The sequence below is a fragment of the Apium graveolens genome, chromosome 4 (genome assembly GCF_009905375.1).
Source record: "Apium graveolens cultivar Ventura chromosome 4, ASM990537v1, whole genome shotgun sequence".
Taxonomy (NCBI): Eukaryota; Viridiplantae; Streptophyta; class Magnoliopsida; order Apiales; family Apiaceae; genus Apium; species Apium graveolens.
Genome location: NC_133650.1, coordinates 251515793 through 251531255, shown reverse-complemented (window position 1 = coordinate 251531255; position 15463 = coordinate 251515793). Strand labels below are relative to the sequence as shown.

The 15463-nt window shown below is 37.2% G+C and overlaps 1 protein-coding gene and 1 non-coding gene across 4 annotated transcripts; both read right to left on the bottom strand.

Moving 5' to 3' along the window:
* Window positions 1-471: 471 nt before the first annotated feature.
* Window positions 472-2946, bottom strand: LOC141720820 (F-box/kelch-repeat protein At3g06240-like). Of its 3 annotated transcripts, XR_012574569.1 has the most exons (3): window positions 1695-2946; window positions 1010-1514; window positions 472-583 (listed from the first exon to the last, which is right to left on the bottom strand). XR_012574569.1 is itself a non-coding variant. In XM_074523453.1 (2 exons), the coding sequence occupies exon 1, from the start codon at window positions 2909-2911 to the stop codon at window positions 1730-1732; it is 1182 nt and encodes a 393-aa protein (XP_074379554.1). In that variant the 5' UTR covers window positions 2912-2946; the 3' UTR covers window positions 718-1514; window positions 1695-1729. The 3 variants fall into 3 exon arrangements, 2 of the variants coding, with proteins under 2 accessions (XP_074379554.1, XP_074379556.1); XM_074523453.1 differs by lacking the exon at window positions 472-583 and having other exon boundaries at window positions 718-1514; XM_074523455.1 differs by lacking the exon at window positions 472-583 and having other exon boundaries at window positions 718-1485.
* Window positions 2947-13166: 10220 nt separating this feature from the next.
* On the bottom strand, window positions 13167-13273 carry LOC141723167 (small nucleolar RNA R71). The gene has a single exon (XR_012576156.1). It is a non-coding gene; the product is annotated as a small nucleolar RNA R71 (small nucleolar RNA).
* Window positions 13274-15463: the final 2190 nt, after the last annotated feature.

Sequence of the window (15463 nt, the reverse complement as noted above, 5' to 3'; positions counted from 1 at the left end):
GGCTGAAGACCTGAAGTACAAAAAGGAAAAGAGTCCCCGGATCACTAAATGCAACCACCTTAACTTTATACTTGTTTGATGTTTCCCTGCAGGCTCACTTTGATCTAGCAACAAAAATTAACAGCTTCACTCCCTAAATGGTAAAAATTGTCAAAGGGAAAACTATGGACAGCGACTTAAGGGGAAACAGAGTTTTGACAAACTCGAACAAAATTTTAACGAACCAAGCAATGTTCGGTAACCTTAACGAGCTTATCGAACTCGACTCGGACGAACTTAACAAAGAGTTCAGTTCGTTTACGGACCCAATTAAATATGATATATAACAATATAGTTTAACACATGAGAAACTCCAAATAATATCAATAATTTGTATGCGAAGAACATTATGTACTGTCAAAGAAAATTTAAACAATATAAAAAAATTAGAAATTCTAAAATTAATTGCCGCATATAGAAGAAAAGAACACAATATATAGCAACAAAAGGAAACAAAATTTATTGTGCAAGGCACTCACTCTTTGACATTCCACAACCAATAGACATGGTAGAATCATAGACTCCTTACTTCCACAATCAAAGTCTTTGCCGCCAAAATAAGCATGTTCATTGCCAATATTTCGAACCACACAAAAATAGAAATATAAGATTATACATCTAATCTCAAAATTAGAAAAAAGTACGATTATATATGGGAAATAAGAATATGACAATTGCATAACACTTATCCATATAGACCTAGTCTAGCTGTCCATGATAAGAAATTCAATGACACAAATGTACACACATCCCACATAGCCTCACTACAAGGAAAATAGGGTCACACAACTGTTTTTTACTTTTTTCTAACGGAAAATTTTTCCGCTGTCTGTCGGGGTGCCAACCTTCGTTGAAAGGAAACATCAGAATGATTATAAACAACTTGTTACGATTCAAAAGAGACAACTGTCTATCAAAAGTAAATACAATGACACACAAATGAAAACATAGCCTCAGCATTGAAAAATACCAGATTCGGTAGTTAGTGATAGGTTCCAAATTATCATCTCGAAGAACAAATATGTTGACTTGTTCGAATCCTGTGACTGAAACCAGGCTCTCATCATACTTTACAAATCGACCCATAACATTTAAGTGTTGAAGTCTTCTGGCCTATCTTTTGTCACATTTATACAGGAACTCTGGAACCAGCTGTCATCTCACTTTTTAGCAGAAGATCATTCCTTTTAAAATAGCCATAAACATGTTAAACCACTCAGACATCCAGTGAAGTCAGTCTCCTCGGCTAAGAGCACTGGTGGTACTCCGTTTCATCGATTTTGTCCGGATCCTCCTTTTCTTCCGAAAAAAGGGAAGGAGAAGGATCTTCTTCAAAGTTCATCGACTATTAACTATAACGCAAATTGTGTCCCGTATTAAATGAGAAGGGGTAAATGGGCAATCACAAAGAGAAGGGGTAAATGGGGAATCACTTCTTGTGTAAACCTGATTTCACATGAAGCTTAAAGTCAGCCCTGCAACCAGTCAAATATATTTAAGTTTCTGATTAAATGGCAGGCTCCACATTATTAGTTGTCTCAATTAAAGCAACCAACAATGAGATGGAAAAATGGTCTAATAACATAACATATATATTCAATATCAATAAATCACACAATAACAGATATGGCAATAAATTTAAATACACTACTTACAACAAAACTAAAATAACATGAGAAGCATATCAATTTCAATAATCAAACAAGGTATCTTCGGGCATCATCATTGAGCTTGAGCTTGTAGACCCTATTTGGAATTCAGAGCTTGAAACATCTTCACGGGCATCAAAGTTGACATGCTCGAATCCAGTGATTGAAACCAAGCTCTCATTATACTTCAAAATTCGACGGTAATCAAGTGAGACTGGGACATTTCTGGCCTCATTTTTGTCAGAATTATACAAAACCCAACCATATTCTGCAGTGCATAGCAGGAAATCACCACTGCTAAAGTGGCCAAAAACACTCTCAATTCGATGACCAACATCAACAGTGAGCATTTTAGTCCACGATGCCTCAACTCCACTATCACGGAGGCATGCCTCATCATCCAACTTGAACAGATTAAAGTCCGTAATACGAATAGGAGAATATCCTTCAGGTAACTTAATACAAGTCAAAACCTCCTTATTTAAATCGAAAGCCAGCATATTATCCGATTCCGTACGATACGAGATGCAACACACAAAACCATTGACACACGCATCAAAAAGACCTCCATTCGGATCATCTTCTAGATTCTGCTCTACCGTTCGCCAAACATTAGTTTTGGCAGAATAGAGCTCAATAGTCCAATCCCTAGAGAAAGAATTAATCAACACAACAACCTTATAATCATCACCTAGAGGATCAAAACCAAAGCCCATAATAACAATAATAACATCATCATAGTCAATTGGGGGAATCATTTTAGCTTGTTTGGTAGCGGGATTCCAAAGATAGGTACAAGGTATTCCGGTTCCGAAAGCCGAGAACCAAAAACAAACAATGCCATTACAAGAACCAGCAGTTTCAAAATAGTGTACAGAAGAGATATCACCTAGTGTGGCACCAATTTCACAAGAATCGAGACGGAGAAGAGACATTGACGTTCCTCGTTCAGTGGCGAAGATAACTTGATCAGCTCCAGGTTTAGTGATAGAGTGCTTGAGGTGAGATTTGATGAAATTAGGGTCTGAGATAAGGGACAACCAGGATTTGGATACTGATTTGCAACAGAGAAGTGATTTCACCGGAAGTCTAACAAGAATATCGTTGATGAGATCTGGTGTTAACAAATCAAACAACGGAGTACAATCGGAACTCATTGCGATGGATCGAGGTTTACCAAATGATTGAATGGAGAGGAGCTTTAGAAATATAGATGAAAACATGGGTCGGGTTTTATTTTCACTTTAAAAACCCAGTTTTTTAAAAAAAATGAATTGGGCCGGGGTTTTTCTTAAAATCAGGCAGAGAGGAAGAAACCTTCGATGCATTATATCATTTTAGTGTGTTTTTATATTAAAATAATATAAAAATTATATTATTTTTATATCTCATAATATGCCTTAAATAATATCCTAAATCAAAATTTAAGACAACTGAGGAAAAAAAAGCTTTGTATCCTACAAGTTAATGATGGGCATTGACTCCGGCACATTCGAACCCCGCACCGAAAATGGAGAGGACTCGGGGATTTTTGTGGTTCGGATTGAGGAACGGGTACAATTTCAGAAAAAAAAAATCCGGGAACGGATCGGGGACGATTTTTTATGTCTACCCGGCCCGATTCTCATTCCCGACTCGATTTTTCCCCGCTCTACAATACATTTATAAATACTTATTTATCTTCAAAAAATATGTAAGTATTAGGGGATAATTTGTATTTTTTTATGTTGTTAGTGATATTTTTTAAATACTATATTTTTTCAAAGTATAAAGTCTGAGTGAAATACTATAAATGTACTTTAAATTTATTTGAAGATTTCATGTGTCAAAAGATAAAATTATTAAAATTTGCAGTATAATATTTAGCTTTTGCTACTTTTATTCTACATTTTGCATGAAAAAAATTGTTTAATAGAAATTTTAGTTTAAATAAAATATACTTGATTATCCGCGAGGATCCCCGTTCTCCATTTAGGCTAGGGACGAAGAATGATATATAATCCCGGCGGGGGATGGTGTTGAGTATACAACAATAAAAGCAAAACCCAAAGCGAATAAACAAACACAAGAAAATAAACGACAATCATACAAGAGAAAGATTTACGTGGTTCGGAAATTCCTACTCCACAAGTCGCACTAATTTTGTATTGATCTGTCACAATTTGTTGTGTTATGATTTTACAATTACATGAGTATTTATAAGAGAAGAAACTAGGCCTAAATCAAAATTACAGTCCAAATCTGAAAAGTAGACTAATCCATAAACTAATCTGAATCTGAATAGTCTATTTTCATGGGCTTAATTAGTAGACTCCATAAAACCCAACAATCTCCCACTTGGAGTCTGGTCAATCTTCACTTCACTCTCGTAAGTCTAGAAAAATCAATTCTTCAATCAATAACTCTAACTAGTGCAGCGCCTTCTCATCAATCAATTCTGAAGGCCAGTTGAAGTTACGCAAAACTTCAACTTTTCATTCGTAACCACCTTAGTCAACATATCTGCAGGATTCTTTGAACCAAGGATTTTCTTCAAGGACAAAGTACCATTGCTTATCAACTCTCTTGTAAAGTGATATCTCAGCTGAATATGCTTCGTCCTAGCATGAAACACGGGATTCTTCGCAAGTTGAATAGCACACTCACTGTCGCTATACAAAGCACTGTCCGCCTGTTTCTTTCCCAACTCCTCAAGAAAATTCTTCAACCAAATCATCTCCTTGCTAGCTTCAGAGATAGCCATATATTCTGCTTCTGTGGTTGAAAGAGCAACACTCTTTTGAAGTCGAGACATCCAACTAACTGCGGTGCCACCCAAAGTGAAAATATATCCCGCTGTACTTTTTCCTGTGTCCAAACATCCACCCAAATATTCATCAGAGAACCCTTCCAAGATAACATCTTTCTTACTGAAACATAGTGCAAACTTGGATGTGCCTTTCAAGTAGCATAACAACCACTTAACTGCTTCCCAATACTCTCTTCCTGGATTAGACATAAATCTACTAACAACTCCCACTGCATGAGCAATATCTGGCCTTGTACACACCATAGCATACATTAAACTGCCAACTGCAGATGCATAAGGAACTTTAGTAATATCTTTCTTGCCTTCATCCGTTTTAGGTGATTGCTTCCTTGTGAGATTAAAGTGACTCGCCAACGGTGTACTTCTGGTCTTCACATCCTGGACACTGAATTTCTGGAACAATTTCTCAACATACTTCTCTTGAGATAATTTTAGAGTACCTTCAGCTCTATCCCTTATGATGCTCATACCAAGTATTTATTTTGCTGCACCCATATCCTTCATCTCAAACTCCTCAAACATCTGTCTCTTTAAACTGTTGATTTCCCTCATATTTTATCCTGCTATCAACATGTCATTAACATACAACAACAATATGATATTATATGAATCAAACTGTTTAAAGTAACAACAATGATCCATAGCACTCCTCATGTATCCATTATTCATCATAAAGCTGTCAAACTTCAAGTACCATTGTCTTGGTGCTTGCTTTAAACCATACAAGCTTTTTATAAGCTTGCAAACAAGGTTTTCTTTCCCAGCTACATGAAATCCCTCTAGCTGAACCATGTAGATGTCTTCCTCAAGATCACCGTATAAGAACACGGTCTTAACATCTAGTTGCTCTAGATGTAACTCCTCTGCAGCCACAATACTTAGCATAATTCTAACTGTAGTCATCTTAACAACGGGAGAAAATATATCGGTATAGTCAATACCCTTTTTCTGTTGATAACCCTTGACTACTAACCTTGCCTTGTATCTCTTGCTGCCATCATGTTCTTCTTTGATCCTGAACACCCACTTATTATGTAAAGCCTTCTTTCCTGTTGGTAACTCTATTAAAGTCCTAATCTCATTCTTCACAAGAGAACTCATCTCCCCATCCATGGTTGATTTCCACTGAACTGAATCATCCACTTGTACTGCCTCTGAATAACACTGAGGCTCCCCGTCCACGATCAATAACATATAAATGTTGAAGGAGAAAATCTTTGTGGTGGCCTCACACTTCTGCTAGATTTTCTTACCACAGTCTATGGAGTTAGTGGAACCCTGTCATCAAAATTCTCCGAACTCCCATTATTTCCTACAAAATATGTTTCTGTAATATTTTCAAGCACTGCTTCCTCTTTCTCAGGTTGTTCCTTTGTAAACTCAGAATCGACTACAAGTTTATCATTATACAATGCATTCTCATTAAAAGTAACATATCTACTTCTAACGACCTTCTAGTCAGTTCATCCCGGAAACGGTAACCCATATCATCTGAATCATAACCAATGAAGATACAATTCTTTGCTTTCGGATCAAGCTTGTCCCTGTCGGAATCTTAACACGCACATAAGAAACACAACCAAAAACTCGCAAGTGTGAAATATTTACCTCTTTTTCTTGCCACCCTTCTTCAGGAATCTTGAACTCCAAAGGACTTGAAGGTCCTCTATTTATGAGATACGCAGTTGTGCTAACTGTATCAGCCCAAATCATCTTTGGCAATCCTGCATGTAATCTCATACTCTTGGCCCTCTCATTCATGGTTCAATTCATGCGCTCTGCAACACCATTCTGTTGGTGTCTCTAGAATAGTTTTAATCATTCTAATCCCAAATTCCGCGCAATAACTTTTAAACTCATCACTACTGTATTCACCTCCATCATCTGACATCAAACTCTTCACTTTTAAACCGGTCTGATTTTCAACTTCAGTCTTCCACATCTTGAAAGTAACAAACACATCTGATTTATTCTTCAAAAAATAACTGCATACCATTCTAGAGGAATCATCAATAAAAGTGACATAGTAGCGAGATCCACCCAACGATGTAACTTTTGTTGGACCACATACATCTGTATGAACTAGCTCTAACTTCTTAGCTTTGGGGGTCCTCCCTGATTGTGCAAAAGTAACACGTTTCTGCTTTCCAAGAACACATGGCTCACAAAATCCAACTTCCAAATTCTTCAACTCTGGAATCTTCCCGTTTGAAGTTAACAACTTCGTACCTTTTTCACTCATATGACCAAGCCTTTGGTGCCACAAAGTTGAAGACTCAATCTCATCAGCAACTGCATTTGCTTCATAGCTAGATTGTTCAATAATGTACAAAGTCCCATTTTTCTCTCCACGAGCAATAACTAGATTCCCCTTTATAACCTTCCATTGTCCGTCTCCGAAACTTACTCGATACCCTTCCTTATCTAACATACCCACACATAACAACATCTTCTTCAAACCAGGAATGTACATTACATCTTTCAACGTCCAGCTAGTTCCCAAAGAGGTTCTGAGATTAATATCTCCCATGCCCGCAATATCCAAAGTCTCATCATCAGCAAGACGAACTTTACCAAAATTTCCAACTCTGAAATTTAATATTAAATCCTGGCAAGGGGTAGCATGGAATGATGCACCAGAATCCATAACCCATGATTCAACCGAACATTCAACACAACAAATCAAAGCATCGTCATCCACCACTTCTTCAACTACGTTAGCTGAATTATCCTCTTTACTCTTTCCTTTAGGAGCCGCGGGAGCCGTGCACTGATTTCTGAAGTGACCCTTCTTCTGAAAATTCCAACAAATAATATCCTTGCGATCTTTGGATTGTCCTCTCTTCTGTGACTTCGATCTGTTACGCCCCTTATTCTGCCCCTTTTCGAACTTTCTTCCTCTACTCTCAGCACTCAACAAGGAACCTGACGACTCTCCTGAGTTTCTCCTACGAATATCTTCTCCAAGAATCGAATCTAGAACTCCATCAAAAGTCATCTTACCGCTCCCAGATGAATTACTTATAGCGGTGACAAATCCTGACCAAATGTCTGGTAATGAGGATGCCAATAACAAGGTTTGTACTTCATCATCGAATTTAATATCCATCGATGCCAATCTTGCTAGGATGGAATTAAATTCGTTCACATGATCAGCAACACAATCGCCTTCATTTAATCTAGTGGCAACTAACAAGCGAATCAAATACACCTTATTTGAAGCTAGACGGCTTCTCATACATGTTTGACAAAGCCTTGATCAAACCATAATTTATCGTTTCCTTGACGATATTGTAAGCAACGTTCTTCGCCAAAGTCAACCTGACAACCCCTAGAGCCTGCCTGTCCAAAAGCTTCCAGTCTTCCTCCTTCATTGCAGTTGGTTTCTTCTCTTTCAGTGGTTCATATAGTTTTTTCTGATACAAATAATCCTCAATTTGCATCTTCCAAAACCCATAATCTTTGCCATCAAATTTGTCAATCTTTACCTTCCCGTCTTCTGCCATCGCTCCCACTAGCCTGAAAACCTAGGCTCTTGATACTAGTTGTTGAGTATACAATAATGAAAGCAAAACCCAAAGCGAAGAAACAAACACAAGAAAATAAATGACAATCACAAAAGATAAAGATTTACGTGGTTCGGAAATTCCTACTCCAGAAGCCGCACTAATTTTGTATTGATCTCTCACAATTTATTGTGTTATGATTTTACAATTACATGAGTATTTATAAGAGAAGAAACTAGGCCTAAATAAAAATTACAGTCCAAATCTGAAAAGTAGACTAATCCATAAACTAATCTAAAACTGAATCTGAATAGTCTATTTTCATGGACTTAATTAATAGACTCCACAAAACCCAACAGATGGGCTAGAGACGAGGATTAGGTTTGAAATTACGGGTTGGGGCAGGGATAGCACTATTTGACCCCGAAGTGATCTGACGCTCATCCCTACTAGAAGTGCCTTAAAACACTAGAACATCTCTCATTTGCCCTATTGTTAAGGTTGTCCTAGAAGCGTCTTATTTTACTTTTAATGAAAAAAATTGATGTATGTGCAAATAATGTCTTAGCTTACGAGTACACTATATTTTTTAATATTTATTGGGCATCCACTAGGACACTCTTGGACTTGCTCTAAAAAATAGCGCTTGAAGAGGTTGTCCAAGTGATATAAGGCATTATTATGATATTGTTGGATCTACTTTTTTGATGAACTGCCCAAAATTTTAATTTTAGATAACATATAAGACAGATGTTGGAGCAAGTACGATAGTATGCTACTAGCTTCCTTAAAAATAATATGAAATATTGACTCTTAGCAATTTAGGATATGATTTTGTATTTCAACTTCAACAATGATCCATATACTCCTTCATTATTATTATTGTACTAATAAATTTGAAAATATGTGAATAAAAAGTGAGAGAGAGAGAGAGTAAAAGAAGAGAGATAAATGAATTTTTTATTGATAAAAATATTATAAGGGAGCACTAGAAGTTCTTTAAATTAAAGATAAAGAATAAAGGTCGTGTCTTAGTGATTTAGGGAAGCAATAAAATACTGCTAGAGTACCATTGTATACCAAATTCCTTATAATTGGACTTACGAACCTAATTAAGGATGTTGTTGGACTTACTCTTCCTGTGATTAAAAAAATAGTAATTTTAAAAGAAAATAGCTACCATCTGATTTATGCGGGAAATTGAAATAGTTAGTTAGATCACAGATTCACCCATATAACAGCGGTAGTTTAGTATCTTTCTTGACTTCCTTGTATTCTTTTTTTGCTAATTAACTTCATTGTATTCTCTATGTTCCTTCTCAATTTCTACTTTCTTATTTTATTGATAATTGATCTTTATAAGTAAATTTGTAACAAATGGTATACGAGCTTTCAATTATCGGCAAGTTGATGATAGTTACCGTTGTGCCTAAAATCAGCCTTGGGCAGGATTTATAGCTCATAGAGGGATTAGATGGATTGACATTGTGGATTAGCTTTCTGGATGACAAAGTAAGGATAATGGACCTTAGTGGGCTGGTATGATATGGGTATTGAGATAATGGTTAGGGCCTGTTATGAGGGTTATCATAAAGGGCAATAAGATAGGCCTCTTATAGATTAGTAATACCCTAGACTTCTCATAATATGCTAAGACACCGAGGTAGTCAGGAATGGCCCTTGGCCGGGCTATTCTGATAATGGTAAGAGACCCGCAGAGTTGGAGTTCTAGACGAAAATGGACTCTAGGTTGGGACATGAAGGAGAATAAGTCTCCTAGTGGTCTACATCTACTTATACATGGATTTACTCGATATATGTATGGAATATACATATATTTGATGGATAAATACAATAATGACAATGATTAATTAGGATTAGTGGTTTATTAGGAGTATGACTCTTTGGATTAAGCCTAGACCTAGTTGGATAAGGCTTGAAAGCTGCTATGGGCTTAATAAAAAACGTGGTCGGGCCATCATGGAGGAGTCCTAATGCTATAGAACTACATATGGACTTATTCCTATAAATATAGGATATGTAGGCCATTTGCAAAGGTTGAAAACTCATTTTCTCTACCAACACACATGGGGGAGCTCTCGTGAGACCGTTTCCAGACACCCCCCACGGCTAAGTAGGATTTACTTCGCCTCCACACTCGGAATCCTTGTAAATTCAATCCAAATGCAGCCACAAACACCCCCGCTTCCGGTAAATCAGACTTATTTAGTTTTCACAATAAGCCCGATTTTCAACCTAAATCTCCGCGATTCTTTCGTTATTCCAGCAACAACTTCCCCGAATGTTGTACCAAATTCCTCTCACAATATTTTTTGCGCTGGAATGAGGGGATCGATGATCTTTTGAGGAGAAAGATGAATTTAAGCTTCAGCGATAAATGCACACCGAAGAACAATGAAGGAGGCCTTGAATGCAATATATGAATCGATCTGCAATCTGGACGCGTGTCAGATTACGTTTCTTCCGTGTTACGTGTTAAAAATTGTTTTATGTCATCCTAAGATTTATGAGAGGGCTATGAAGATTGCCCATATCAAAAAGGGCTGAAAGCATGAGAAACCCCTTGAACATGTTCATATAAATAGGTTATAAATATCTTCATCAGGCCCAAAATGGTGTAACAGCCTCTAAGGTTGGCTTGTACTAGAAGCCCCTGGAAGAAAACTAGCTCAATTCATTTGAGCTTATATCAAGAATAATGCTGATCATTATTATGTCCATGAGGATGATGTTGTTGACCAAATGTCAGGTCTCCAACATGGGGGCTTCTTCTTTTACATTCCACTTCAACATCATTGGTCAGAACCTAGAGTTGTAAAATCTCATAAATATGAGCTGGACAATGAAATACTTCGGGAGGGGATGAAAGAAATTTGAAATACCCTAGTAGGGGATAAAAGAAATATGGAATACCCCGATAGAGGATAGAAAAAATCTGGAATAACCCGGTAGGGAATAGTTGAGTGGCATTTATGACACTTATTTATGCTCTAATAAGCTTTGAATCGATGCATTTATACTCAAGTTGTTAAGTGTTTTAATGTGTTTTCTAGTTTTTTTGCATTTCAGGCATTATTCAGGTAATCAGGTAAATTAGCATTGTTTTGGTGCTAATTTGGTGTCCAGGTGGTGTTGGAATAAAAGCTCATGGAAAGCCGGCTCGAACCAGCAAAATTTAAGAAGAAATCTGAGTTTTTCCCAGAAGGACGGCACACCCGCGCTGTGATAGCGCGCGGCCGCGCCGGGGTTCCAAAAATACAGCGCGCCCACGCTGTGATAGCGCGCCCGCGCTGTGATAGCGCGCCCGCACTGTGATAGCGCGCCCGCGCTGTGATAGCGCGCCTGTGCTGTGATAGCGCGCGCCCGCGCTGATGCCGAATTTAGGAATCTTGTTTCTAATATAATTCTAAAAGGGAAGGCTTCCAGATTATTGAGGGCTGCTATATATTTTTATATTAGGTCGTTTTAATAAAGAGACGGACTAGAGCACAAGGAGAAGACGACAAGAGACCTTTAGCACAATTCAACAAAGGCGAAGACGATCTAGTTTATTCTTGTGAATATTTGTTTTGAGTTATAATTTGGATGCTTGTTTTTTGTTTTGCTGAACCTATACTCTTGTTTATACTTGGTTTAATTATTCGTATAAAGACTACGCTTTATAAATCATGATTTCATCAGAACCCATGTTGATGATGAGTTCGACTATGGGCTAATCGTTATCGTGGGGTTCTAGCGGATTTATTTATGGATTTCTTTAGTTAAATTGTTTGATGCCTTAGTATGTGGTGATTGTATAATATCCTAGTATTGGTTGTGCGTATTCTTCTTATGAGCATCGCGAACTTATAAGACAGTGTGTTAATTCTTAATAAAGCGAAAGTGAATTTAAGGATTAGAACTTGCCATGCTAGCATAGGTTCATGTAATAGTCATGCATGATTCGTAGGTAACTTTAACCATCTTACTTGCCCTATGTAATCAAGATAGATAACTTGTGCTTAAACCGTTATGTTGTCAAATTCTATAGACATATAGGGTCTCAATATAATTGGTGCCTATTCAGCTTCTATCTCTTTTATGGATGTCTGGTAGAATGGTACTCGTACAACGAAAGTTGGCGTTTATCAGTTTCGTGTTTCTGATTAGTATCATCACTATTGCATGCTAAGGTTAAGAATAATAAGGCTATTGAATGAAGTATTTAATGAAGTTAGAATCCCATGTTTATCATATACATCAATTCAGTTAATTTTATTCTCGTAGTTATAATTATTAGTTAATTCTTAGTTATAAACAATCTCAATTTGTTATTCGTCTTAGCATTGGATAATAACCATACATTATTGCTTAGGTTCATAAATTAAATAGTTAACCAATACAGTCTCTGTGGGAATGAACTAGAAAAGATTATATACTACTTGTGAACTCGTATACTTGCGTGTATTATTAGTGCGTGTTTAGCGACTAACAAGTTTTTGGCGCCGCTGCCGGGGACTGCAGTGTTAATTATTAATTTATGTGCTTTCCATCAGTGGTCGTTAATGTTTATTGACTTGGACATTGTTACTTATTTGTTTCCTTGTCTTATTTCAGGTGGTCTAGTGAGAGTGTATGCATACGCGTTCGTGTACTCGCAAGAGAACACTGGATAAAGCCAAGGATGAACTTGTGGTGGTTCGTAGGGAAGTTTTTGAGGATAAAGAAAAGTTAGAGGAAGAAGAGAAAGTTGAAGAGCTAATTGTAGTAGCTATGGGTGATCAAGCAAAAAATCTGAAGGCTTTGATGGACTATTCTAAGCCTAAGATTAATGACATTCAGTCTAGCATCATTAGACCAGCCATCAGGGCTAACACTTTTGAGATCATGTCAAGCACGATCCAGATGATAAAGAACTCAGTTCAGTTTGGGGGTTCTCCAACTGAAAACCCCAACATGCACATCAGGGATTTCATTGAGATCTGCGACACTTTCAAGTTCAATGATGTGACTGAAGATGCTATCAAGCTACGTCTCTTCCAATTCTCTCTGAGGGACAAGGCTAAGTGCTGGTTACACTCTCTACCAGCAGGGTCTATCACCACTTGAGAAGATCTTGCTCAAAAGTTTCTCACTAAATTCTTCCCCATGGCGAAGACTGCCGCAATCAGGAATGCTCTTACTCAGTTTGCTCAACAAACTAGAGAATCTCTGTGTGAGGCTTGGGATTGATATAAGGAGATGCTAAGGAAGAGCCCACATCATGGCATGCCTGATTGGATGATTATTAATTGTTTCTACAATAGATTGGGTCCTACTTCTAGACCCATGCTTAATGCAGCATTAGGAGAAGCCTTGTGGGCGAAGAGCTACGATGAAGCTTATGAACTTATTGAACTGATGGCTGCTAATGAGTACCAGAATCCTTCCCAGAGACTGACTCAAGAAAAAGTAGCAGGAATTCTAGAGTTGGATGCAGCAACTGCTATTGCTGCCCAACTTAAGGCTTTGACGATGAAGGTGGACACCTTGGCAAATTAGGGAGTTAATGAAATCACTAGTGTCTGTAAGCTTTGTGTTGGTGCCCATGAGACTGACCAATGCGCAATTTCTAGTGAATCAGCTCAGTTTGTGAGCAACTTCCAGCGATTGCTGCAACCAGTGACAGCCACATATCATCGTAATAACCGCAATCATCCTAATTTCAGCTGGAGCAACGCTCAGAATGCGGTTCAACAGCCTTTTCAGCAGTATCAAGCTAAGCAGTACAAGCCCCCTGGTTTTCAGCAACCGCAGTATGCACCAAGATAACAACCCCAACTGCAACAAGCTAATGAAAAATCTGAATTAGAGGAGTTGAAGCTTATGTGAAAGAGTCAAGTTGTTTCTATCAAGACCTTGGAAAATCAAATTAGGCAGATTGCCAATGCCTTTCTAAATCATCAACCTGGTACATTGCCTAGTGACACTGAAGTGCCAAGAAAGAGGGAAGCTAAGGAGTAGGTAAAGGCAATCACTTTGAGGTCTGGGAAGGTTGCGAATCCCGAACAAACTCAAGAGTTAACTGAAGAAGTTGGGGCTAAGACAGAAGCAAAGCAGCAGAATGAAGACGTGGAACCAAGGAAGACTACTGTTGAGCACACTCCCCCTGAGGGTAATATATGGGAGAAACAGATCTATCCTCCACATCCTTTTCCTAAGCGGCTGTAGAAGAAAAAGGTGGACAAGCAATTTGAGAAGTTTCTGGAGGTGTTCAAGAAACTTCGTGTAACGTCTGGGAAATTTATGTAATTATTTTTATCAATAAATAATTATTATGTGATTTTTATGTGAATTTTGGTGAATTATTTGATGATGGATAATAATATTTGGATGTTTATTTCTGATAAAATTTAGATATTTTAATTTTCAATTATCCAGAATTAAATCTAGATAATTTTGGTATTTTTCTGGTAATTTTTGAATTATTATATGATTTTATGAGAATTTATAGGATTCATAATGATTATTTTTACATAAATATAAAATTAATTTTTAGAATCAGAAATCATTCCACTTCAATCGTTTTGCGTTTTTACAACCCGAAACTCTTCCGAAAACTCCTTTCTAACCTAATCTGATAATTCTGAACACTTTTCATGTTTTGACTTTTTCGATCCGGGGTACGGTTTGACCTTTACGAGTCCCGGTGTGAAATTTTGGATACGCAAATCATTTTATATATCAATAAGAATCCATATTCTCAAAAGGCGAGACATTATCACCTTAATTTCGTATAAAGTATTTTATAGGAAGCTCTGTTTTGATAATTATCCAATTCTGGTATTAAAATCGTATCATCTTTTTAGTTACTTAGCGGCTAAGTAACCTATTTTCGGATCAGATGTGTGAATGTAATTATCAAATTATTAAATAAATAAGATATGTAATGGTTCTGTTAGCCTTGTGTTGCGGTATCATAAATTGTTTGTGATTTGTTGGACGCGAAGATTAATTTTATAATTACTTATCGAGCTGTATAAATTTATTTTGTTTTTAAAATGATTTTTTTATTGAATATTTATTTTCATAAATGCTAAAATTGTTTCTAAAATTATTTTTGTTGCTATCAATGAGAGATACACAGTCGATAGACTGGTGGACATTTACCTTAAGGAAATAGTGACGCGACATGGAGTCCCAGCGTTCATTGTCTCAGACCGAGGAGTATGAAGTAGGGGACTTAGTACTACTAAAAGTATCCCCTTGGAAGGGGTTAATGAAGTTCGGAAAGAAAGGAAAAGTAAGCCCAAGATACATTGGACCTTTTGAGATACTATGACGGATTGAGAAGTTGGCTTACGAGCTAGCCTTACCCCCGAACCTACAAGAAGTTCATAATGTGTTCCATGTGTCAATGCTAAGGAAGTATCATCGGGATGCCAGACATATAGTGGAGTACGAGCATGTGGATATGCAAC

Bases quoted from the DNA above. Each gene is read 5' to 3' on its own strand.
- LOC141720820 (XM_074523453.1), bottom strand. From the start codon at position 2,911: ATGTTTTCATCTATATTTCTAAAGCTCCTCTCCATTCAATCATTTGGT.